This window comes from Physeter macrocephalus, chromosome 14 (genome assembly GCF_002837175.3).
Source record: "Physeter macrocephalus isolate SW-GA chromosome 14, ASM283717v5, whole genome shotgun sequence".
Lineage (NCBI taxonomy): Eukaryota > Metazoa > Chordata > Mammalia > Artiodactyla > Physeteridae > Physeter > Physeter macrocephalus.
This window is the reverse complement of record NC_041227.1, coordinates 33,334,035-33,361,803: the sequence shown is the minus strand read 5'-3', so window position 1 is coordinate 33,361,803 and position 27,769 is coordinate 33,334,035. Positions and strand designations below refer to the sequence as shown.

Sequence of the window (27,769 nt, the reverse complement as noted above, 5' to 3'; positions counted from 1 at the left end):
CTGTTGACACCCAAAGACAAGTTCAATAGTACAGATATTGCAGATGTTCAATCAATAGTCGATGGCAACGAACATGACAAAGTGAGTACATCTGATATCATTCTCAGCAGCACTGTTTGCTTGTTTTTCACATGAAGAAATCTTTATTTAGTCTGTCAGTTTTGGATTGATCTGTCATCACATAGATTTCAGTATATCAAGAAAGGTATTGATAAATTGCTACTTCCCCATATTTGCCTTGGTGTTTTGATGTGTTTTTCTTTTTTTTTTCATTCATTTTTAAAAAAAGTAATGCCTATATGATTTCTAACATAAAAGCAAATAATTTTCAGCTGGGAAGGTTCTTAGTAATCCAAACTTCTCACTTCATTAATGTGATGCAAAGAGGTAATATGATGGGTTCCCAGGTCAGCATTCTTTCTACAACAGTCTGTCTCCACAAAGTAAGCCTAGATGCTTCTGTGTTCTAGCCATAATCTTCAAACCACACAGAGCCCCCTGAGGATTCTAAAACAAAGACACCCTGCAACAAATCATAGCCAACTTCACTCATTAAAAGTGGTGGTTGAGGGCTTCCCTGGTAGCGCAGTGGTTAAGAATCCGCCTGCCAATGCAGGGGATACGGGTTGGATCCCACATGCCATGGAGCAACGAAGCCCGTGTGCTACAAATACTGAGCCTGCGCTCTAGAGCCCACAAGCCACAACTACTGAGCCTGCGTACCACAGCTACTGAAGTGTGCGCGCCTAGAACCTGTGCTCCGCAACAAGAGAAGCCACCGCAATGAGAAGCCCGAGCACCTCAACGAAGAGTAGCCCCTGCTCGCTGCAACTAGAGAAAGCCCGCGCACAGCAACGAAGACCCGACGCAGGCAAAAATAAAAACAAATAAATTAATTAATTTAAAAAAAATGTGGTTGAACCTCAGGGGTAGGAATGCGTGATTCTCTCCATCAAATTACACAGAATCACTGCTATTATTTATCGTGTACAAACAGGTTCTGCCATCTCCCTCTACTCCAAATCCTGCCGTAGCTAGCACCCTGAGTACCATCGCCAAGGCGGAACAAAACGAGTTAAAATGTGTTCCCTTACAATTCGGAAAAGATGTTATCAATTTCAGGTCGAGGACAAAGGTTGTTCAGGAAAACTCTGTACACTTCTGGAGTGAAATCTTCTTGAGGTATCAAATCATTCTGGGGAATAAAACGAGGGTCAGTAAATGGTCTTTTTCTTTGTTATCTTTCACCCTCCCAGTTTTCTCTCTCTCTCTCTCTCTCTTCCCTCCCTTCCTCCTTCCTTCCTCTTTTCTTTCTTTTATTGGGTTGGCCAAAAAGTTTGTTCGGGGTTTTTCCATAAGATCAATAGGAGGCCAGGGTGAACATTCAGAAAACATCTATGAGGCCAGCGGTGGAGTTCACTTGGACACTGGCTTTGAGGTATCAAAAGCCTTATTTTCTGGTTTTTCATTATATTTTAAGCTTAAGAGTTTTCTCCTTTTAGAGGGATGTTAAGGCAATTTCTGAAGTACATTCAATAAATAAGGTTAGACCTAGTGAAAACAGAGTCTGTTCAGCAGATTTTTTGTTTTTATGTTGCTGTTTCTGGTGACTTTAACCTCATTTTTAATTGTGATAAAATATACAGAAGATAAATATAGCATTTCTCCATTTTAAAGTGTACAAATCAGTGGCATGAAGCACATTCACATTGTTTATGCTCTGTTTAGCAGACTTTTGAATGAATGTTTTTTTTTTTAAAGTAAAGAACCTGGAGAAAGACATTTTCAAAATGAAAAGATAAAATCCCAATTTTCTGTCTTGTTTTCAAACAACGTTCTTTCTGGTTTAAGTAATCTGATAAGTTGCAAAACACTTCTCATAAGTAGGACATCAGTCATTATTTCTCACTGATTCCTCTTGGTCCTATTGTTTGGAAAGCAAGTCATTGATATAAAAAGTGACTTCTATGACTTATTTTTCTGTTTAGTCAGGCTGCCATGGAAACCGGAAGCATGTAGTCAAGCCTTTGTTAACAGGAAGGACATTCTTCGTGCCGTTTTTCCTTTTTCAGGTATGTGTTTATATGATTATTTTTATTTTCACCTTAAACCAAAGAAAACACCCTTCCTTTTACTGTATTCTTATTTTTGGAAATGTACCTTTACAGAAATATCTAAAAATTATTGTCTGAATTATGGTCTGAGACTACACTGCGTGCTAACAGATAAGAAAACTTAGCTCACCACTTGGCAAACAGTAGGAGTCCCATATTTGAGAAATGAACGAATAAAATAGTATTTTCTTTACTAAATCAATTTATAGGGCAGAAAAAAAAATCCATTTTGCGAAACAGCATTTTGAGACAACCAAACAACACATATATCATTTATATATAGCAAGATGCATTACACCATTAAGTTCAGTTACCTGGACACCAACTTTGAAATCATGAGCACAAGTGGCCAATTCCTAGAACAATGGGAAATTCCCATAAATTGTTTCATGGTGTTTTGCCACTCAAAAGATGGGGACAAGTATAACCTATAAACAGGTTTCCAAAATTCCATTTAATTTATTGATACAAAATGAAAGGAAACCTTTTGGCTGGACAATGCACACTTTTTTTAGTGCCACCCTCTCTTGGAGTTAGGCACCCAAGTCTCTTTTAAGTAGTTTTTAAAATAGCCAGAAATGAGCCTCTCTATCCTACTCTTTGGCTGAGAGATACAGGGAAGAGAGATTTTAAAACAAATCTCAAAGAAATACTCAGTGGCTCTGTTGGCCAACTCAAGCATCAGACTTTATCGGATTTGATGAACCCCAAATTTGTTCTCCCAGTCTCCTTACTGTTTAGTTACTATTTAGAGCTCACTCTACCTCCCCCTGCCCCCAGCATACAAATAAACAGATTTTGTCTAAGGATATCAATCATTGTTTTCCTTTTCTTACTGACTTCTGTTTTTTTCTCCCTTCTTGTCTTAGCTTAAAATCTCTTCCTCTTAGACCAGGTTTTGTCTTCCATTCTGTGCTACCATCACACCACACTTATCTCATATTTCAGTACTTTTTAAACTGTTTTGTGCTCCCAGCTGTACAGTTCTCTGTATTACTTGCTAACCTGCAGATCCACACAAGCTAGGACTTGTGTGTTGCTTGTTAACTGCTCAATCTGTAACATATAGCAGGTCCACGATAAATATTTACTAAATGAATGAGTATAATTTATGACAAAAGTGGAAGTTGACAGCAAGTCTGCTTCCCACAGAACATCAGATTCAACTAAAGCCATTTGCATAATATTCCATAAACATAATTTCATACAGCAATATGCTTTACTAAAACTCTAACCATGTTTACTTTCCAGCTATGAATTAGAACTTCCTATTAGAGAGGACACTTTGATGAAATAAGCTGAATAAATATAGTATTATTTTTATTACCAGTTGGATGTTAGCACATAGAAAATGGACAACATTTCAATACAGCTTCATTTTTCTCTTGCCCAACTTGACTGATGAGGATACCCTTTAGGGTCAGTGGGTGAAAATGGGAGAAAATATATTTTGGAGAAATAAGTTAAAATGAGCACCATTGAAAACTCAAGTGAAAGAGTATGGGGGAGATACTAAGGGAAAAGCTACAGGCAATCACCAATTCTGTATATTTTAAATAAGGCTGAAATTCACAAAGGTCATTCACCTATTTTCTTTTCCTGGACCTCATGATTTGGTGAAGTGGATAGAATAGATTCATTGTCCTGTTTAATCAGGAGGAAACTTAAAGTCTGATACTCTTAAGATTGTACCCAAAGTTCAAATACTCTTCTGTGAACCCTTCCTTACCAAACCAGGTAGAGATGACACATTCTTTTTTTTGTGTCCACAATCCACCTTTATATACCTTTCTTAGAGCATTCGTCACACGATTTTTCCTTTATTTTTTATATTTCTGATGATCTACTAGACTGTGTGTTTTTGAGCAAAGTGACTATCTCTTATTTAATTCCTTTGTGTCCCAAGAACGATACCCAGCATATAATATGCACCTAATCAATGTCTGTTGGGTGAACCCCGGTATGGGACCAGACCTTAGGTCTTCTGTCTCGTAGTCCAGGACTTGGTTCACCACATCATGGCTCCAATACAAAACAGATTGTCAGTGATTATTTGTTGCCATTGTTCTCCAAACTTTTTGAGGGAGAACTAAGAAGATCAATACAGTCAGAATCAGGCCCATTTATTCCAGAAACTACAAAGAATTTCCATACTTTAAAAACGTAGTTGCTTCAATTCCATGCTTGTATACAAAGAATCTCAAAAGGGAAAAGATTAAAAAAAACTTGATGATAGTACTGGTGGCATTTACATTTCCAGATTCCAAAGACCAGGTTATGACATATCCATATGCCAAATTAAAAATAAGAACAGAGAAAAAAACTCACATATATATGCATATGAAAAAATACTCAGAGGATAATAGGAATTAATATTTATTGAGCACTTACTGTATGTCAAGCATATAGTTCTATGAGCTTTACTTGAATGTTTTCAGTTAATCCCATGTCAACTCTATGAGGTTGGCATGGTTAGGGACCCCTTTTACAGATACATACACTGAATAGATGGGAGGTTACAAAACTTGTCTAAGGCATCAAATTGGGGGAGGGGGGGCAGTTGCTACGTTTTGAAGTAAGGTCGCTTGATTCCTCAACTCACACTGCAATCCAGAAAACTAAATAGCATATCAGTTTTTGGATACTGTTTGTATCTTCTTTTTACATTTGTAGATTTAAAAAACAATTCTATAATGAACAGGTATTTAACATTCAGAAATGTTATTCAAAAACATATTAATTTAATTCAGTGGGCTTTAATGAATACGGACGGAGTCCACATACAGATTTTATCTTCACAAATCAATGAATTATTTTCTGGTAAATTCAGGATTTCAACCTATTCTCAGTATTTTTGTTCTAAAGTTATAAATCAAAAGTTGAGACAGCCAGAGAGTACATGAAATAATTACAAGTAAACTACTGATAATGAACTGAATACATAATGTGGTTCTAAAATGGAATTGTGATATTAGTGATTTTGAGAATCACAGCTGAATGAATAACTATATTTCTAATTTACATTCTGGGTATAAGGCATAGGAGAAAGGCAACCTATTACAGTTATCCTGGGAGAAATTCTTTTGTAAATTTTGTTCATAGTATTCTTTAGTAAAATTTATGGAATTCTTTAAATCCAAAATAATCACTGTTTTATTTGGTATTACATGTATGTTGATAACTATAGTAAACTGTATTTTATTTAAAAAATATGGATTTATTCTTATCTTCTTCATTAAAAGATCAGTGCTATGCCAAGACTATAATATGATTCCAAATGTCAGTGAGCTTTTTTTTCAAGTTAATAAAGCCTTAAATCAAAGGGAATTTCACGCAAACACACTATTTTCTGTTCTCAGAAAGTTTGTGAGTAAAGTAGTAGTTTTCTGAATATGGAAAAGTCTTCAAAGTTCTCACTGGAAAATACGTTTGGATTATTAAAGAAGACAGTAATTGCTTTGTCTCTCTTTTTAGATACAGTACTACTTTTTAACAATTACGGTAACTTTAGCAAGCATTTGAAATCTCTAAAGGAGTACGCTTTAAGGAATGTGTTATTTCAATGGATCATGTTGGTCAGGATACAAGTTCAAGTGCATTAATTATCCCTAACAATGTGCACAAAGATAATGTTTAAAAAATCTCAACAGGATATCCACAGTATTTCTGGTAATGTATCTATTTACAGAACACAATTAAATCTAGTTTGAACAATCACTGGCTATATAAGGCTCCCAGATATGTACTACTGTCTACCATTTAGTAACCTTTTCTTCTGTGGAGTGTTTAAAACACCTCTTGTCAGTATATCTTTGCTAATTAGTGGATATTTTCTAGGGCCACTGTTCTGTAGATATGAAATTACAACAAGGATTTAAAATATAGTCAGTTCAAGGAAACATTTATTTCCTAGCTCTGAAACTGACTTTGGTTTTTAGATCTTTTTACAGCATTGTAATTCTATGAGTCCTCCAACTAAAGTATACTTTACTGTGAATAATGAGTTTTCAAAACTTTATGATGGAGGTTGACTATATTTTTTTTAAAATCTCCAATTTGTTTTCAGAAAACTGTCATAACATTTAATTTACTAAAGATAAATTTTTTTTCAATTTAAACATAACTCCTGTTATTTGAAACTCATTTTCCTTTAAAAATGTCTCCAGTTGACATTGGTTTGAAAGTGTGAACCTGTAATAGACATAGTGGATTGTAAAAACTCAATTTGTATTTATCGACTGAATTGTCAGAATCCAATTGTTTAGAAAATTGCAATTTACAGAGAATTGATTGATGGATTTGATTTTCTATTCAGCTTCATTTTTCTATTCCTTCTTTCCCTTAGCTAGTTTTATAGTAATGTTAACATTTTTGATTTTTTTTTTTCACAAGATGTTATCCAGTAAAGGTCAATTCAGGAGCAGCTGCAGAGGAAAAAAATTCTTTGCATGTCTTTCTAAATTTGTGTCTCACACTTTCTTTTCATGCTTAAACGCAGTGGTCTTTTTTCAGTTACTCAAACCAGTAAATTTTTTCCAGCCTCAGGGTTTTGCACACATTGTTTTCTTTTTCTGGAATAAACTTCCCTTATTTTCAGTGGCAGTGCTCCATTCCTTTTGTTCATGGCATTCCCCCCAATTTACACACGTCAGTCAAAGTGTTTGACTAGCACCTCCAGAGATTATATGGTCCTTGAATCCTGGGACTGGAACTTCATTTTGCTCACTACCGTATTCTCAGTGATGGAGGGCACATAGTAAGAGCTCAAGCGATATCTGTTGAGTCTGAATGGATAAAGAAGATGTGGTACATATATACATAATGGAATACTACTCAGCCATAAAAAAGAACAAAACGATGCCATTTGCAGCAACCTGGATGGACTTAAGACTATCATACTAAGTGAAGTAAGTCAGAAATAGAAAAACAAATACCATATGATATCACTTATATGTGGAATCTAAAATATGACACAAATGAACTTATGTATGAAACAGAAACAGACTCAGAGACCTAGAAAACAAACTTATGGTTACCAAAGGGGAAAGGTGGTGAGGAAGGGATGGACTGGGAGTTTGGAATTAGCAGATGCAAACTACCATATTATATATAGGATAAATAAGCAACAAGGTCCTACTGTATAGCACAGGGAACTATATTCAATATCCTGTGATAAGTCATAATAAAAAATATGAAAAATAATGTATATATACACATGTATATACATATATATAACTGAATCACTTTGCTGTACAACAGAAATTAGCACATTGTGAGTCAACTGTATTTCAATTAAAAAAAAAGAAAAAAAATAGGTCAAATAAAAAAAAAATATTTGTTGAGTCAAGGACAAGACCTTAACTGTTATATCTTTCCTGCTCTAAAGCATCAAACGAAAGAGCAATAATAAACAAGTTTGACCATTTTCTTTTTTTTGTTTTTTTGTTTTTTTTTTTTTTTTGCGGTACGCCGCTCAGCGGCCATGGCTCACGGGCCCAGCCGCTCCGCGGCATGTGGGATCTTCCCAGACCGGGGCGCGAACCCGTGTCCCCTGCATCTGCAGGCGGACGCGCAACCACTGCGCCACCAGGGAAGCCCGACCATTTTCTTTTGCTTTATTAAAGTAAAGGTTAAATGTTTGGGGGCCTTTCCACAGCTCTGCCCAGTGTTTGCAGCATCAGCAGCTTTTTCCACAGATAGCAAGAAACTGATAGCAGAGAGTGACTTATTTGTTTCTTTTCTGTTACCGACCAAAGTCGTTAATAAACTTCATTTTTCTGAAAAATATTCACAAGAATTGGCTGATGTAACTGATGCAACAGCTCTCAATACTTTTCATAACTTAACCATACATTTAAGAATGGCTTCTCAACTTCATTCAGTGCAACTTCAACGCTGCCAGCATGTTTCAAGAGACTCAAAGGTTCTTCTTTGGGTATAAGTGTTATTCTTGCTTACTTGTTGCTTAGATACTGGGATAAAAATAATTCATAATAGAAAGGAATGTTCTGCATATAGCACAAGAAAAAGGTTTTATGCAACAGACCCAGCTATCCCAGAAACAACGATAATTAGAGCCAGGTATGTAGAAATGCATTGAAATGAAGACGAATTACTTTATTTTAAGTGGTCAGTGTATATTAAGTGCCTCGAATGTATTGGGAGAAAAAGAAAAAAGCATCTTACAAGCTTATCCTCTCATCTACTTGACTACCATAGGAGCAAAGTAGGCAATTTTCAAACTGTTTTGATCCTGTACTCCTCTTGCAAAAGCCTTTTGAGAACCACCCTGCAATGTACATAAATATATTTATTTATAAAATGTACTACCATTCTAATTGCTTATTAACTTAAAAATATTAGACCTAGACATTTAAAAAGGGGGATAAGATAAAATTAATAGTTTAAAATACTCCTAATCATAATCTATAATCATTAGCTATATCTCAACGGACATCAAGAAAGGATTTATAATTAATAAGAAGGTTAAATTCTTAGGAACATTAATATTTTTTGCCCAGTACTTTTTTGTATTAATTGGTTATTTATTTATTTTTTTTTCAATTTGCAAAGGGTCTTGGAGTTATGGGACTGAAAGAAACTAATACAGTGACCCCGACATATTAACAAATAAGTCCTATGGACTTCTTAGTTTTAAAAATGTTTGGATAATATTGGGGCAGGATATATTTTAGTATGATTATTCAGGGCTATTTAGCAGTGCTAGTTTTAAGAAGGCAACATGCTCACCCTTGAAGATGGAAGACTACAAGCCTCTAAAGCAGTTTCAACTCGCTTCCGGTCTGCTGAGAACAAGCGGTATATGCTGTGAAGTGAAAGCACACCACGTGAGAGATGCTTAAAAGGCATTTGGATCACACTTGTAGATGACGCCAGCTGAAACATTCCATTCAATCAAACCTCCTTATAATTCATCTTTAGAGAATTAAAAGATACTGATTGTTCTAGCATCAGCATATGTGTTCTGGAAGATCTATGTGTGTGCTTTTTAAAATCAAAGTGCCTAAAAAAAAAATCAATATTTTGAGACAATGGTGATGACCCAGTTAAAAAACATTGCACTAAATGGCCTCTGGTATTGTATTAAGCACTAAAATCAACATCCTTGACAACTCTGTCTCCTTGCTGCTACTCACTGCTCTAAAGGTGTATGTTGCTAATATTATTAATAATAAACAATTAATTAACAGTATTATTATTAATAATGTAACATTTTTATGAGCAGAAGCCCACTGGTAGCTAGTAAGTCAAAGGTTAAAGGCTTTTGACTAAACATGGTCTAGAGATGTGCTTTCGTTGGTCAGTAATTTGGTTTTAAAAAATATAACTTAAGTACGGAACAATTTAATATAACAATTTGGATTTATGGGTTCTATTGAAACATTAGAAAATCTAGCGTCCAGAACCCACCAGTCCCACAGGGAATATGGTGGAGTTGAGTTGTCCTTGTCTCCTTGAGACGGGGTTTCACTCTTCAGTTTTCCTTCCTGTTCCTGGCCTGCTTCATCATGCATGTTCCCTGCCTGGCTTCTGTTGACATTTGAGTTTGCAACCCCTGCTTCAAGGCTAGTGTCATCTTGGAAGAAAGAGGCATTGTGGTCGCCCAATTTCCATTCCTAGAATAGATCTCAGTCTCAGATGGTCTTTTAGGTTTAACAGCAAGGGTCCCCCATCCCCTCCACCCCCTTCCTGCTTTGGTGTTTCTTGAGAATGATGCCACAGGAAGGGAGGAGGCCCAGGAAATCTCTATGAGAAAACCAGACGCACTGATGTGCATATGGAGTGTGTGGGAGGACAGGGTTACCACACATTTCCATGCTCCTACTTGGACCAAAACAGAGCCATAGCATGGATTCACATCTTTGAGAAAAATAAAATAAAATAAAATAATGGGAAATACTCATGAAGCTTACTTTTTGAGAGGAATGCGTCCTTCTGGAGTGACTTGCAGCTTAAGTTTAGTATAGCTGTTGGAGAAGCAGAAAACAAGTGTTTAGTTGTTTTAAAAGCTTTTTATTGAAGAATAAAATGCATAGAAAAGGGCTCCTGCATATTTACAGTTTGCTGAATTTTCACCAATCGTCCAAGTTTCTGCAATCAGCACCCAGATCAAGAAAAAGAATATTATCACCTTAGTAGCATCCCAGAAGCCCCTGTCATGCCCCCTTCCAGGGCCTATCCCCAAAGTGGGAACCATTATCCTAACTTTAAACAACTCAGATTATTTCTGCACTTTACATAATGGAATCACATTCTTTTGTGTCTGGCTTCTTTCACTCAATATTATGTTTTAAAGATCCATCCATATTTTTGCTTTTCATTGTAGATCTTTCACTCTCGTTGCTGTATGGTATTCTATTGTGCGAATATGCAACTACATTTTTCTCTTCCACTGCTTCTGGACATGTGGATAGAGAGAGGGGCAGGAGAGCTTACAAACTCTGCTGATGGGTGTGTAAACTGGGACCACCAGCTGCTCATGCTATGACACAACAATCCCATACCTAGGTGTAGATGCAACAGAAATGCTTACAGCGTGTTCTTCAAAAGGCATGTTCTAGAATGTCCATAGCCGCTATTCATAGGGAGATGCCTATTTGAAATGGACATTTGCAATAGATATTATTAGCCAACTAGATGTTTTACGAGCTATAACATGGTATGTTTCAGGTAAAACATCTTATCTCTCTCTGTGTCACCTTCGACCAACATTGTGTGGCACAACAGATGTTCCAGAAATGTCTGTTAGATGAAGAATGGTAAGATCAAAGACAATTTTTTAAAAATGAGGAATAAAGGAAGAGGGGAAGGGGGAGACAGATAGGAAAGGTCTTGAAGGTGACAAAGTAAGGAGATGAGATGATCACATGAAAGAGCATTTAAGTGAAGACCTGTGAGTACTGATTAACAGTAAAAGGATTTCATAGAAGAGTATGAAAGAAATGTGGTCTGGAGTCTTTGGTCTGGAATGATGGGTATGTCTTACAGAAGAAGAGAGAAGAAAGTTATTAAATAAAATAGAGGACCACCTAGTAATGTTTCCGCTTGTGGTTTTCATTTCAAGGCTTCCCAAAATCGTGGATACCCACTGTTTCCAAACTGAACACAACCAGCTTTCCTAGCTGCTCATCTGGCAGAAACCATTATTTTCCTCGGTCAAATAAATTTCAGAAAGACTGTAATTTGAGAGCAACTGGGTAACCCTGATTTGCTTTCTTTCCTTTTCCTTTTCATTCTGCTCTTTCCTCTACATCTTCTTTCTCTTTTCTTACTAACAGTTTCTGTGATTGTCTATAAGGACAGGAATCAGGACATCAGCAAGTAGCATCTATCAGAGATCTTAGACTCGAGAGAATTGAGTCCCATATGTTGTTCATTCTCTTCCTCAGATTAATAATTGACACAACACAAGCAGATGTAGGGCTGAAGACTCCCTGAGATGAATAATTTTTGGTTCTGAGCACAGCTGCCAGGGTTTAGAAGTATCTGCTTACTGTGTGTCAAAGGCATCGACATTCAGGCGAGCTCAGCGTAACCCTGATGTGTGGCTCAGAGGAAAGAACGATCTTTCTTGGAAGTCCTCCAGTTTGAAACGATGGACATATCAGTTCTCTAACAAGTCCCAGAGGGAAATTTATGTTTATCAATGTGAGAAGCCAGTGCAGCATAAACAAAAGACTCACAAAGGAGAAAGGAAACTGATTCAGATGAAGCAGCACCCTTAGCAATAAAATTAGAGCTACTTACGCTTTTTCCAGAAATGCATCCCTGGACATGTTTTGGGCCAGCAGGTTTGTTGCCAGACTGAAAACTTCATTTGTCCATTCCTGAAAAATGTAAATCACACTTGCATTAGCTTAACTACTGTACAGTCGTTAGACGCATGTTTTTAGCTAGGCTACTAGGAAGACAAATTAGTTCAATTTGTATGCCTAAGGGTTTTGGGTTTTTTCCCCCGTTTTTATCCTGTAAAAATGACATAATTAAATTCAAATCCCTGAGCGATTACTCCTTTCTTAAGGAAATATTCTTTACCGATAAACAAAATTTTATCTGCTTTTTAAAATCACTACAGATAGAGACCTGATATGTTACCTTTAATAATCAAGTATATTTTATTCCTTTCCTTGCATTATAAACAGATAAAGAGTTTAAAATATAGTCAATTATCTTTTCAACACACCTGCAAATAAGATCTTCCTATTTTACTACTCAAGTCAAAGCAGCTATACCAGGAACTCTTTAAATGTTAATTACAGTTCTAGAAATTCTCTAAACTAGGTGCAGTCACAATGTCATATAATATCCAGTACTGTCTCTCCCCTGCCCCCTACCCCCGAGCTGAGTCCATTCCTTACTGATGACCTAATCTCAATCCCTACCTCACACCATTCATCACTGATCTCTCTTGGCTTCCAAGAAAATGGGAAAGAACAAATCTACAAAAAACAGCTGAAGTTCCATTCTGGGTGATGATTTTGAACACACAATTAACATTCGGGCTGAAAAAAAAATAAGAGAAGATGACACAAGAGCTAAGTAATGTAATCATCTGATGTTGTAGTTGACTTGGCTCCCTCCTCAATGAAATCATGTTTTTCAGTTCAACAGCTTTTCCACCTAGTTTTGTTATTTCTAAATAGCTTTGTTGGTCTTTTGTGTTTTGCCTCCTGATTTAAGGCCCTGATAATACGCTGTCATGTAATACCATAACATTTGAGGTAGAACTTGGGGTATAGAGTCATGGGAGAAGGAAGAGGGCACTTTAAAGCAGTGTTTTTTGTTTGTTTAGGTGTTTGTTTTACTTTAAAATATTGAGTTTGTTTTAAAAATCAGCACAGTAATAACTGTCACACAAATTAAAGACCTTTAACTTCCCTTGAAGTCTTTTAAATTCTGAGGTTATATAAAATTAAGCAGGAAAACATTCACATTAAATGCAAATCAATTTTGCACAAATAAGTGTGATCAATCAGCTTACATTATCACCTGAAATACTTGGACTTTAGAGAAAAATCCCAGATGACAACACTCTATGTGCTATAAGATTTACATTATTCTGTTGGGTATGTTTTAGCGGCAGGACTTACGGGCAGGACTTAGTGGGAATGGCGAGTAGCCTAAAAGGAATTGGAAGAAAGAGGGGAAGTTGCAACAAAAACAAGTAGAGCTGGAGTGAGAGTATGGAGAGCATTTAATGTCTGTTCAGTTTTCTGGAGAGAATCTGGCAACAAAATATAATATCACTGAAGGCCTTTCTTTTAAGGTGAAGGTAAGGAGAGCCAGGGCTAGACGGTAGGTTAAGGAGGTTATCTGGCAGCCAAATGCAGGGTGGATTTGAGGCTGAGAAACCAGACAGGAGAACTCAATTAGGAAGCTGTCACAGTCCAGGTGAGACGTAGTGAGGCTTTGGATTCTATGGACTGTTGGTGGAGGGCTTGGGGAAGACAGCACAGAAGAGCTATCAGTGAAACAAACTTGATGGACACACAGAAAAGCTTTGGAATAACTTTTTAACAGCTTGAAAATAAAATGTCCTCAAATTAGATTATTTTAAACTAGGAGTAATAACTACTGGCACTGATTTTCAAAATATGTTTCTGGTAAAATATTTTCCAGGCTAGGGGTCGAACTTTAGACTTTTCTGGCTCCATGGTAACCTTATGCTGTGGTAAAAGTATTTATAATTGGGGGCAATGTACCATTTTGTATGTTTACTGGGGGCCAATTCCACAACAGAAATAGGTACAGAGAAGGTATTATGAAGAGCTGGGGAGATTTAATTGGGTCTGACCTTTTAGGTTGAAAGATAAGACCTCTATTACATCTAGTCCAGCAGAAATATAATGTGAACTACACATATAATTTTAAATTTCCAGTAGCCACTTTAAAAAAAGTAGAAATAAACAGGTGAAACAAATTTAATAATATATTTTATTTAACCCAATATTTCAAACATATTATTAGCCATGTAATCAACATAAAAATTATTGAGCTATTATATAATTCTTTTTATGTACTTAGTCTTTGAAATGAGGTGTGCATTTTTCACTGCGAGCCCGTCTTAATTTGCACTGGAAGCCTTTCAACTGCTCAACAGCCACACATAGCTGGGAGCTGTGGCTGCAGCATTGGCCATGGCAGGTCTTCTAGATCCTTCACTCTTTCTATGGGTCCTTTATAAAGCCAGCTGAAGGATTGCATCATCACCACCTTCACTGCACAGCCACAGCTGTTTCAGAAAGTAAGGCATAATTTATGTTACCACATTCTCAGAATGTGAGCATCTAAATTTCCAAGTGTGGAATTCCTAGAATCCATGGACTTCCTGCAGTCTTTTGAGATATGCAGAAAATCTAACCCAGGCTGAATCAAAATTCAGGGTCTAAAGCAGTAACCAAAGCAACTTGAGAAATAACTCAATCCTTGGTGGGGTACTGGTCTCAGTTTATATTACACTGAGCTAAAACATCATGTGTCTTACTTTGAGTTCCCCAGAAGCAGACCCTGAGACAAGGGTTTATGAGAAATGGGTTATTACAAAGCGTTCCCTGGCAACATTATAAGGGAGTGAGCAGGACTGGGAAGCGAAGAAGGCAGAAAGTTGAGATACCAAGCAAACTCCGCAGATGGTAATTTTGGGCTTAATCTTTCCCTGTGTAGACCACTCCTGAAACTTGAGTTTTCTGATGAGCAGAAAAGGAGCTGGAGTATGGTGATCTCTGTGCCTGCTAGTTTTGGGTCAGGGCTTGCTGGAGGGGATGGAAATCCCCAGGCACTTCCTGCTTTCCTTGATAGTAGGCAAAGGGGGTTCCAGCATCCAGAGGGTGCATACAACGAAGAGACATGGGTGCTGGCTGTTGGAAGTGAAAGCCCATCCCCACTGAGGTGTTGTATATGAAAATGGTGAATGATTTGGAGGGGATATGGGTAGAGCACTGTTAGAGTCAGACAGATAACACATTTCAGGACTTTTGGGTACCAGAAGTAGCTACATTGTGTAAATAGGGGATGTGCAACCAAAGTGTTGGAGAAATTGGTTCACATACGTTCTAGAGCAGGGCTTCTCAAACTTTCCTGTGCATACAAATCACTGGGGGTCTTGTTAAAATGCAGATGCTGATGCAGACGCTGGGGAGGGGGTGGCAGAGAATCTGTATCCCAAGTGAGGGCCATGTCAGATAATGCTATGAGTAGCAAGAGGACTTAACAGCACTGACGGAAAGCTTGATAGAAATGTAGGACTTTAAGCTCCACACCAGATCTCTGACTCAAAATCTGCATTTTTTCCAAGAAACCTTTAAATATTTTATGCATGTTTAAGTGTACTGCTGGGACAGGGGCAGAACTTTAAGCATTATTCTAATCTTTGTCTACTTGCTTCCCAAGCAAATAAAAAAATATTTTGGTCATTTGTTTTAGAATAACCAAAAAGCCCTTACAGCTGTATTAAGAACAACATGGCTAAGAGATGTGGCCAGAGCAGCTTAAAAGCAGCCTCAGCCTCCGCTCATCATGAGATTATGACATATGCTTTGCTGCAGGGTAGACGGCTCCCAACCTGGCAGTGCTCTCATAAATCCAGCGCTGGGCCCTAGTTAGCATGGCATTGGAAGGACAGCTTCTTATTTAATCTGGAGTATTTGTTTTTCTACTTTCAGAGGCAAAGTTCTGATGATTGCTACTAAGCTTGGTTCAGCCCCTGCTATTTAAACCCTGAAGCTTCTTAAGTGACATTTTCTGCCTTAGGATCGATCTCTTCTTGTGATGGGGATTACAGAGACCTGAACTAGAGAAAATGGATCTAAAGATCAACTTCTGTGGGATTTCACCTGGAGTTTAAATGCACGTGTTCGTATCTTCCATCTGCAAGATGATTTCTGCAATTCCCTCACCCCGGCGTCATTACTGAGATCCCAGTCTTGACACCATTAAGTTTTCCTAACATGTCACAAAGTTAACGTACTTTTATTTCTAAAGTTATTTAAGTACTGTCATTCTTGCCACAGGATTTACGTGTTTGCTTAATACTACTAACAATTATTTTACAAGTTTCAGTTACTCTCATAGGTGTTGTTTGAGTTTTTACTAGGTACTGAGCCAAATTCTTTGCATCCAACAACTTAATTAATTCTTACAGTAATTCTCTAGGAGGCAGGTACTGTTATTAGCCTCATTTTACAGATGAGGATTCAAAGTTTCAAAGCACTTATAAAATTTATTTATATCCTCAGAGTTAATAAGAGCACAGTTTGGGGTTAGATCACTGATTTCTTGGGCTCCAAAACCTGTACTCTTAGGCACTGTGCTTTCGGTCATTTTGTCCTAGAACATTTTAAGATGGCTGCTACATACAGTTCAAAAAGATAAAATGATAAATAAATCCACTTAACTATGCTGTGTTTAAAACACTGACTTAGCACTTACTATGGGCTATGCACTGTTCTAAGCATTTTGTAAGTAATTAACTTTTTAATACTCACAACAACCCTATGAGACGTACTCTGTTATTACCACCCTATTTTGACAAATGAGAGAACTGAGGCACAGAGGCATGCAGTGACTAGCGTTAAGGTCCCACAGCTGGTTGGAGACACATCCGAGGTTTGAACCCAGGAAGTTTGCCTCTGGAGTCTGAACACCTTACCATTATGTTACAGTGATGAAACAAAGTGTGAAGTTCATAAAGTATACACCTTACCACTATGCTACGATGATGATGGTAGAGGAAAAATGATAAGATGGAGAGAGGAGGGAGGTCTGTCACAAAATGCAGCTCTAAAGTCTTAGAACTTTGATAGAGAAAGTCACAGATTCAACTTGAACGTGACTGAACTAATGTGAAGAGAGAGATTCAATAACTTTTAGATCTAGTTGCCCTAGATCCAAATACTAGTCATGAAGCTATTCAACAACAGTTCATAATTCTAAGAAAAGAGAGAAATTTCTCCTATTGGCAATTCACACCTCTTAACTTTTTGGTTCAACTTATGAATGCAAGGGGTATACAGACTAAGACAGAATCTTCTGGAAGAAATATCATTCTTGCAGATATTTCTGTTTCCCATTGTTCTGATGTATGCTATCTTTAGTATTTTAGTGTATTTTTAAATCTTTCCTTTTCCTAGCATTACGTATCTCTGTTACACCTGAAAGTGCAGAGAACAGTGTAACTAACACATATCCAAATTTAACAAATGTTACCAATTTGTGATATTTGCTTCCGTGCTTTTTAAAAATTATATACTTAAGACACTGCAGTGCAGACTCATTCTATGTTGTGCTTCTCCCTGATTCCATTCTTCTCACTTTCCCAGGAGCAAGCTCTATTTTGAAAACCAGATATCAATACCTTATCTATCTTCATATGGATTCTGAGGACAGTGGTCTTTATCAGGGTTCAACAAACCCCTGAGGGCTAAATCCATCCTGCCACCTGTTTTTCTCAATAAAGTTTTACTGGAACACAGCCATGCTCGTTCATTTATGCATTGTCTATGGCTGCTTTCATGCTATAGTGGCCCAGTAGAGTAGTTGCAATAGAGACTCCCAAGGGGCAAAGTATTTACTAGCTGGCCCTTTACAGAAAAATGTTTGCCAGTCCCTGGTATGGACTCCTATATGTTTATTTAAAATATTACATAAATCGTATCATACTGTATGCATCCTTTGGCCAATGGCTGTTTGCAATCAACATTATGTCTTTAAAATGTGTCCTTGCTTCTCATGTAGATCTAGGTCATTAATTTTAACTACTAAATTATTCCAGTATAAGAATGTATAACTAATTCATTCTTCTGTTGATGGACATATGTGGTTTTTTCCTTCAAAAATGTTTATTTGCACAAACCTATTTCTTGTTGCCTCAAGCCACATCCAGAAGTTTCTCTAGGGTTATTACCATGATGTATTTTTAGGATCCATGCATCTTCAGCAGTACTAGAGGCAGCTGCTTGCTCACCAAAGCGGTAAGGATACTCTGTGTTCCTTTTGGCAGTGTAGGAGAGCTTGTATTTTCCTACATTTTCAAAAACAACTTGCTATTAACAACCTTTCAGAAAATTTTTGCAAATCTGATGTAGGCAGTGTGGGACCTTGGATTGGTCTTAATTGGCATCCCTGATTCACCTGCCCGGTTGAGCCTGGTTTTACATATGTCAGGGTTGTTCCTCTTTTACTTTTCTGCAAATTTCCTGTTCACATTCTTAACCCATTTTTTCTTTGGGTATTTGTGCTCATTGTCTTTAAAAAACGGAGGGTTTTGTTTGTTTGTTTGAGGTTTGAGCTCAAGCACAAGGTGGTGGTCAGTCTTGGTCCTATTGAAAGAAACAAAATTACACATATTAACTGTGTCTTGTAAATGTCACCCGTGATCGTGGTATGCCAGGCACCCAGTCCACGGCTGTGACCTGATACCATGCATCTAGAGTCACAGAGAAAAGGCAGAATGTGAACTCTGTCCTCAAAAACATGTATTTGTTCAGTGAGTTCTTTGGGGAAATGAGAATATTCTAAAAGGAATACCAAATCTCTTTCTCTTTGTGTGTGTGTGTGTATATATATATATGTATGTGTATATATATATAATTATAATCTATAATTATATAAGCAATTATGAGTCAATGGTTACCCTAATGAAGTAAAAGGAGTGACAGATGACAATAATCTAAAAGCAGGTATTTCCAAAGTACCTGATTTGGAAGCCTCAATCTATTGTATTTTTTAAATAAAAGGTTCCTGGAATAAATAATAATTTAAAACAGGGTATTTTAATATTTGTGAGACATATGAAAGTCCTAACAATTTTTAATAGCTTTCCATTTATTTTTAATTTATCGGCAAACCCCTATCGCCATCATTGATAATGGTGTCAGTCCCATTACCCCTGCTCATCAGCAGGTAGCAGGTTGGGATTTGAGTAAGAAGGAACAATGCACAGCTCATTCAGTGTTGAGTTGCCTGGCTGAGCACGTTTCTCCCACCTGCTGGCAGGCATCCGAATTCATCTTGCCGTGCATTTGTCTTAATGGCACAGTAAAGAATCTTTTCATGGTGAAAGATGGTATAGGAGCTGCAAAGACTTTCATTAAAAGCAGAAAAGACTGTCTGAGAAGTAACTGCATTTACAGGTCTATGTAGAGCATTTAGAATTTTGGCAAAATGTCTGGCACAGTTCCTCTGTTTTGGGTGGCAGTGAAGATTTATAGTTTATAGTCAAAATGTTGATCTCACATTCAAATAGAAATGGTTGTCAAATACAATATAATTACCAAAACCAGGAAGCATATTACAACCCAATATTATCAGCACTGGGACACTAGAATCCATATTACTCATATAAAGTAATATCAAGGAAAGGTGCATGTTATTCAAATGTCTTTTGGCTACAGTTGCCAAAAGCACAACTCAAACTAGCCTAGGAAATCGGAGAATTTGCCAAGGACACTGGGTATTTCCTGTAACTGGAGGAAAAATTTGACAAACTGCAGTTTGCAGAGTATCAGGAAACTGTGGTCTGGATACCAGGGAGGATTTCTTCATTGCTTTTTCACTGCTCTCTCTTCCTGATGTCATGACTTTTTTCCTGACTGACCAACTACTTCCCCATGGCCACCAACTGCACCAAGAGTTGTCACATATGGCGCCTCCTACCACCAGAGAGAGTCTGATTGATTTCCTCATATCCAGTATGAAAAATCCTGGGAAAGGTCTCTGATTGGTCTACCTCTAGAACAATCTATTTGAGTAAGAACCTAGCAGTGTCCATGAAAATCAAATCATTGTAACTGGAAGAGTATAGAAAACACTACATATAATCGTTCATAGGAGTAGCGAAGAAAAGGATGTGCATCATCCCACAACTTGTGTGAGATCTTATAGTTCTGCAGCCAGTTTTTTATACACTGGGGAATAAATCCATACTTGTTGACCTGAGTTGACTGCATGAATGAATGAATGTGTAAATGAAACAGAATTACATCCATGCTTTATAATTTATTGTTTGTGAAATTAATTTTTATGTCTTCTTCATTGTCATAAGTATTCATTCATCATGGTTTGCTACAGGGTTTTGGATAATAGCTTTACACATTTTCTATTGTAATTTGAACTATGCTGGAATAAGTTATAAGAACTCACAGTCCTGTGTGTAGCATGGGGCTGAGGGGACTTTCCAATTAATAAAGTACAGAAACTTTAATTTTAGGGCTTAGAGCATCTGCATTGGCTTCATAGATATGCTTTATGCTTTGTTTTATGTTTTGCGCTGTATTCTGAAGATTGTTGCCCAATTATCTTTCCCTGGATAAGTGAAGCACTGCTCTATCCTGATGGTCTAAGGATGAGTTTACATGCCTGCAAGTGCAATGTACAAGATGTGGATGCAAGGATCCACGTTTTGAGAGCTAACTGTCTAGTATATCCCTAGCCCTGTTCTAACAACTTTTGACATTCTCCTGCCCAATGGGAAAAGTTTAATGTGGTGATATCAAGTTAAAATGAACCTTAAGAGAATTCTTCAAATGGAAAGAAATAAAACACCCAAAAGAGCAACATCCTTGGCACAGAGTGGAAGAAAAGAGAAAAATGTTGGCTTTGGTTACGTTTTCATGATGAGAGGTTTTCAGTTGTATCTTTGTGAGTCTCACGTATTTTGAGCATCAGCTGAGGAGACACCCACCTCTCTCTCCAGCTAGTTTCCTGAGTCATTGCTAATTTGCACAATTGAGAAAATGTCCACCAAATGCCCCAATATGAAATACCCAAAGCATCCTTTCCATAGCATTCATGTCACTCAACCATATTCTTGAAGTGGTTCTGTCCAAAACCCTCATGTCACTTTCTTATTTTTTTCTTTTTTAAAAGAAATTTATTTATTTATTTTTGGCTGCATTGGGTCTTCGCTGCTGCGCATGGGTTTTCCCTAGTTGCGGAGAGCAGGGGCTACTATTCGTTGCGGTGCGCGGGCTTCTTACTGCAGTGTCTTCTTTTGTTGCAGAGCACCAGATCTAGGTGCAGGGGCTTCAGCAGTTGTGGCACTCGGGCTCAGTAGTTGTGGCACACGGGCTCAGTAGTTGCAGCACACGGGCTTAAGTGCTCCGCAGCATGTGGGATATTCCTGGACCAGGGCTCGAACCTGTGTCCCCTGCATTGGCAAGTGGATTCTTAACCACTGCGCCATCAGGGAAGTCCTTGTTCTTTTCTTAAGGATAAAATATATTTAAAATTCTCTCTGAAGATACTTTCTCATTTTTAAAAAATTATTTGTTTCTTTAATTATCCTTGTGTGTCTATTATTCTCTTTTTGTTCATCTTGGCTTCCTTTGTCATTCAGTATTGTAGCATTTCTCTGTAGTCTGTGGATATTTTATTGTTAGTTCACATATTAGATGGGGCAATAGGAGGGCCAACTGGGAGCTCTGGGTGTGGGAGTGGGAATGACCAGCTTGCAGACTTCTTTCCCAGTGAGCATGTGGGTGCCAGCCACCATGGTGTAGTATCCACAAATGCTAGAATGAGAAGAGCTTTACTCTGGATCCTGAACTCCAATGCTAGCCACCATAATATTTTTCAAATAGTTTTTTCAATTTCATAAAAGACAGACATTCAGCTCTTTGACCCAGGAAGTAATTGGTTATTGATTATTCTACATGAGGATCAGGAGGAAGGAGTGGAAGGTTATTTTTCTCACCCCCAATTCTTACTCCATGTTCTGCTGGGCTGGTAGAACTCGAGTCTAGAGCATGTCTCAATTTTTTCTGAGTAGGTCAGGAGCTTCCTTGGCTGTAACTCTCTATGTAACCTAGACTGTGGTCTTCTTGACTCTATCTTATCAGACACTTTCCTCTTTCCATTTTCTTCTCCTGCAAACTTACTAAAATATGTCATGTCTTAGTGACCTATCCATTCTCTTCATTATTGTGTGTTTATATTCCTTTATCATCATATTCACAGTAACTCAAGAGAGATAAGAGATCACACCTGTGCTCATTTTGCTGTTTTTGGCTAACACTGCTTTAAATTGTATGTCCAAAGCCAAATTTCTGATTTTCCCTTCCTAACTCACTCCTTCTCTCAATAAATGAAATTCCAAAAGGCCCTGAGATCATCCCTAGCTCTCTCTTTCTCTTATTTCATGTATCTGGTACATTCAGTAACTCTTTTGGCTTCACATTCAAAATACATCCAGAACCTAACCATTTCTCGCCACTTCTGTCTCAAGCACTCTGCTCTCCTTGTTTCTGTTTCTATACCCCTACTGTGGCTTTTCAACAGAGCAACCAGAACAATCCTGTTAAAATACATCACCCCAAATCCATCCTTTGCTCAAAATGATGTAATAGATACCTGTGTCACTGAGAGTAAAACCAAATTCTCACAGTGGCCACCCACCACTATTTGGGTCACCTGTCACATCCCCCAGCCTCTTCCTCTCACCTCTCCCTGTTCTCCTCCCTGCTTATCACTCCCTTCCACCAACACACTGGGTCACATCTATCTCAGCGTCACTCTCCTCCATGATAACCACTTGACACACTCCAACATCTTCACGGTTTTCTTCATCATATCAGTGTAACCTTATGTGACCAACTTATTTAAAATTGAAATATGCACCCCCCGCAACACTTCCTATCTCTTTTCCCTGCTTTATTTTCCCCTGGCACCTATCACCATCTTATTTATTTTGTTATCGTCACCCTACACCCACCATTAAGTAAGCTTCATGAAGACAATCATTTTTGTCTATTTAGTTTATCCCCAGCACTCAAAATTGTACCTGGTACACAGTAGGCAATTAAGTATTTGTTGAGTGAATGAATGAATGATTATTATTATATAGCCAATAGGAAGATTATTTTAAAGTATTTTCAAAATTTTTTGTTTTTATTCTTAGGAGCAGCTTATTCCTTGGGAGCATTTGATGCATTGGAAACCTAAACATAACAACTGATATTAAGGCATTAGATGAAACAGATCAACATGCCACTTTCAAAGGATAGCAGGTATGTTTCCACAGTAATTAAACACAGAAGCCAAATTTTCTTAGATTTCTTCTTCTTTTCAAAAAATTATGGTGATTTTTAAAAATTTTATTTATTTATTTATTTTTGGCTGTGTTGGGTCTTTGTTGCTGCACGCGGGCTTTCTCTAGTTGCAGCGAGTGGGGCTACTCTTCATTGCAGTGCATGGGCTTCTACTGCGGTGGCTTGATTTTTTAAAAATTTATTTATTTATTTATTTTTGGCTGTGTTGGGTCTTTGTTGCTGCACGCGGGCTTTCTCTAGTTGCAGCGAGTGGGGCTACTCTTCATTGCAGTGCATGGGCTTCTACTGCGGTGGCTTCTCTTGTTGCAGAGCACGGGCTCTAGGTCACGCAGGCTTCAGTAGTTGTGGCTCGCGGGCTCTAGACCGCAGGCTCAGTAGTTGTGGCACACAGGCTTAGTTGCTCTGCAGCATGTGGGATCTTCCCGGACCAGGGCTCGAACCCGTGTCCCTTGCATTGGCAGGCAGACTCACAAGCACTGCTCCACCAGGGAAGCCCATGGTGATTTTTTATAAACTTGTTTTTTCTTAAATTTATTTATTTTTTGCTGCATTGGGTCTTTGTTGCTGCGCATGGGCTTTCTGTAGTTGCTGTGAGCGGGGGCTACTCTTCGTTGCGGTGCGTGGGCTTCTCATTGCGGTGGCTTCTCTTGTTGTGGAGCACGGGTTCTAGGCGCCCAGGCTTCAGTAGTTGTGGCATGTGGGTTCAGTAGTTGTGGTTCATGGGCTCTAGAGCACAGGCTCTGTAGTTGTGGCACACGGGTTTAATTGCTCCATGGCATGTGGGATCTTCCCGGACCAGGGCTCGAACCCGTGTCCCGTGCATTGGCAGCAGGATTCTTAATCATGCGCCACCAGGGAAGCCCTGATTTTTTAAAATGCATCTTTGTGCCTGCTTTAAGGTAAGGTACGCAGATAATACAATTAGGTCTTTCTCAGCTGCCAGGCTCAGAAGACAGGGAGGCAGAGGAACGAGTGGGAAGCAGCTTATTTCTGTGTTATGGAATGGTTGGAAGAAAAGTGAAGATGCTGCTGCTTAAGCAGTTTCCTGTCTTTTTTCCTGGGGAAAGTGGACTAACAGTAGCCCACAGTCTGAAATCACGATCATTTCTGTGTCCTTGCATATGTACTTTCCCTTAAGTTAAGCATTAATTCCTTTTCATGGCACCCTTGAACAATGCCTGGTTCCAAAGAAGCTCTTGTTTAAGGAATGAGAAAAGACAGCAGGGGAAGGTGGGTGAGGGTGATTTCTTCCACGATCAACAGAATTGCAATTGCTGGTTCTTATCTGAGTGTAAGAAGAGATTACCATCTGAGTTGCCTTTTGTTTCCCCTCTATTTTTTTTAAATGAATGTCTTATTTATTTATTTATTTAACTTTTGAACTTTTAAACTTTTATATGGATGTTCCAGACGGGTAACACTTCCACAAGTTGAAAGTTTATAATGTACATCTTTCACCTGCCCCACACTCATCCAAAACTCAAGTGCAGAACGTGGGGTAAATCTCATTTTCCAACAAAGGACATCCACAACTATAAAATCCCAAGACTAACAGTGCAATGTATTGACCTGGCAAGAACTTGGTCCTTATTTATGATTGGGTGGGGGAATATCCTAAGATGACATAGGCGTATGAGAAGGCCAGGAATAGCAGTGAATGAAGATCTCATAAAACACAATAACCAAGAGGGCTAACTTTTCACATGTGTAAAAAGCAATATACATTCAATATGGCAATACTTTTGGCACATATAGTCTACCCCCAAGGAGGTCAGCACAGTTTTCCATTATGTCTCAATATACATTGCTGAAAAGAATATATGGTACCTCATTCTCTTGTTCTTAATCATTTTCATTTAAAGAAAAGCCAAACATATCCATTGCTCACTTACCATAAGTTGGTGCTAAATTCAAAAAGGAAATGAGATCAACTTCACATTTTGTACAGAATATCTGTTAGTGTTTGAAAATTATTATCTCAGTGTACATGTCCCAGAATAAAAAGAAATGTAAGAACTTTGTGTCTATTGAGGTCAGTTTTAAATATCTATATTATTAATTTGAAGGACAGTCTAAGAAAAGTCCCCAGGTTTTTGAGGAATCAAGTTCTATATCAGGAATGGCCAGAGGAGGCTGTGGCAGGACCCTTCCCTAGTCCCTCTTTCTCTTTTCTATTTCATTTAGTAGACTATAATTTCTTTTTCTTAAAAAAAGCCCCCCCTTTGTGGCACCTTCTCTTATTCCTTCCCCTAAAATATCTCAATTATTTGGCCAGTTGAAGATATTTTCTCTTTTCTCCAGAAAACATGTGGTAACTGGTGGGTAGAGGGGGAGGACAGTGACATTGACTCTGAGTTGGAACAAGGTTGGGATCGGGAAGGATGAAGAGGTTGGAAGCCACCAAGAATCCTGGCAAACCTTGGGGAGAGTTCTGTGCTGGGGGGAAGGGATCTTGGAGCAACTAGCTGAGGATCCTCAATTTTTTGAACTCCAAAATGAGGATATTGGAGTATATGATGCTCAAAGTCTCCACGGCTCTACAATTTTTCATGATCTATCAATTGCTTTTAAGAATTCATAAGCTTCTTTCTCCCTTTCTTGTTCCTTCCCTTCCCCTCTCCCTCCTTTTTCCTTTTTCCTTTCTTTCTTTTTCTTTTTTTCTGCCAAAACACAGATGTATTGAGTGTCTAATACCGGCTAAGCACTAAGATAGATCTTGGGAATACAAATGACTAAGCTATATTTTCCGATTTTAAGCAGCTCACAAATCCAGGGTAGGGTGTCAGACACACTGACAGATAATTAAAGTGTGAGAAATGCAATAGCAAATATGCATGGGGTTCATCAAAGAACAGGAAGGAACCATCAATTGTTCATGGAACGCATGAAACAGAAGGGGAGAAGGATGAGTAAGCTGAGTCCCTACGGAGGCTTGGAAATTCTCCTGGACAGAATGGAGAAGGAACATCTAGGAAAGCACACACTTCTGTGGGCAAATAATTACCATTATAAAGGAAGAAAGAATCACAGGTGGTTAGGAACGGTTGAGGCAGAATGGTGCTAGGGTCCGAGTGGTGATTCACTGGCACCTAAGGGCAGAGGCTATGTTTGTTTTGGTCACGGATAAATCCCTAGTACTTGGCACATACTACACCCTCAATGAATATTTGTTCATTAAATGAATGACTGAATGAAATGGGCAGAAAACTTCATTTTGTGGGTAATATGCAATGAAAATGATTTGAAGCATGATCAGGTTTGAGGTTTTTTAGGATCATTCCTAGCAGATATACACACAGAGTTGGAGATCAAAGAGAGGATTCTAGGAAAGGAGGTAGAAGGTGTCTACAGATGGGACCCATCAAGAACTTGAATAAGATGGGAGGGGGAAGCAGGTTGAGGAAAGAGATATTAGAGCTAATTAGGAAATTCAGAGAGCTTGCAAGTTATTTGGATGGTGGGCAAGCAAATGGTGTGGATGCAGTTAAGGCAAACTTCCAGGAAATCTCAGATCACACTCCCCAAATGAGTAAACTAGATTGTCTATGATATTCATACCTGCAGAGGTGACAGAGGTTACCCCCAAATTCTGAAATAGCTACTGAAAACTGATGTCAGTTTATAGAACATTTTTGGAGAGCACATTTATTCTGTGACAGTTACTTCAAAATCTAATAATTTAACAGACAGAGATCCTCTGTTAAAGATTTTTTTTTTTGCATGAGTGAATTAACATTTAGAAAACAAACTGGCTCAACCATTTTGGGAAATTGGCAATATCCATCAAGGCTGGACATAGGAAGACCTATGACCAGCAATTACATACCTCACAGAAAGGCATATGTTTATAACAACACTGTTTGTTTTTATTTTTAAATTAAAGTATAGTTGATTTATAATGTTGTTTTAGTTTCTGATGTACAGTGATTCAGTTATACATATATAATACATATTCTTTTTCATATTCTTTCCCATTATGGTTTAATCACAGAATATTGAATATAGTTCCCTGTGCTATACAGTAGGACCTTTTTGTTTATCTATTTTATGTATAGTAGTTTGTATCTGCTAATCCCAAACTCCTAATTTATCCCTCCCCCACCCGCTTTCCCCTTTGGTAACCATAAGTTTTTTTTCTATGTCTGTGAGTCTGTTTCTGTTTCATAAATAAGTTCAGTTTGTATCATATTTTAGATTCCACATATGATATCATATGGTATTTGTCTTTCTTTTTATTTTATTTTATTTTATTTTTTAATTATTTTGCCACACTGCATGGCATGTGGGATCTTATTTCCCTAACCAGGGATTGAACCCACGCCCCCTGCATTGGACACAAAAAGTCTTAACCACTGGACCACTGGGTAAGTCCATGTCTTTCTCTTTCTGACTTACTTCACTTAGTACGTAATCTCTAAGTGCATCCATGTTGCTGCAAATGGCATTATTTCATTCTTTTTTGTGTCTGAGTAATATTCCACTGTGTGTGTGTGTGTGAATATATATATATATATATATATATATATATATATACATATATAAAACACATCTTCTTTATCCATTCATCTGTTGATAGACATTTAGGTTGCT

The 27,769-nt window shown here is 37.9% G+C and overlaps 1 protein-coding gene across 6 annotated transcripts in view; it reads right to left on the bottom strand.

The window, feature by feature from the left end:
• PLCB1 (phospholipase C beta 1) overlaps positions 1–27,769 on the bottom strand; it is a 705,446-nt gene that overhangs the window by 196,203 nt on the left and 481,474 nt on the right. For all 6 annotated transcript variants that reach the window (XM_024123662.3, XM_024123663.2, XM_028499214.2 and 3 more), the window contains exons 5-8: positions 11,883–11,962; positions 10,049–10,102; positions 8,865–8,940; positions 1,095–1,195 (exon numbers count right to left, since the gene is read on the bottom strand). In XM_024123662.3, the coding sequence (XP_023979430.1) occupies positions 1,095–1,195; positions 8,865–8,940; positions 10,049–10,102; positions 11,883–11,962 (311 nt within the window). The remainder of the gene's footprint in view (positions 1–1,094; positions 1,196–8,864; positions 8,941–10,048; positions 10,103–11,882; positions 11,963–27,769) is intronic.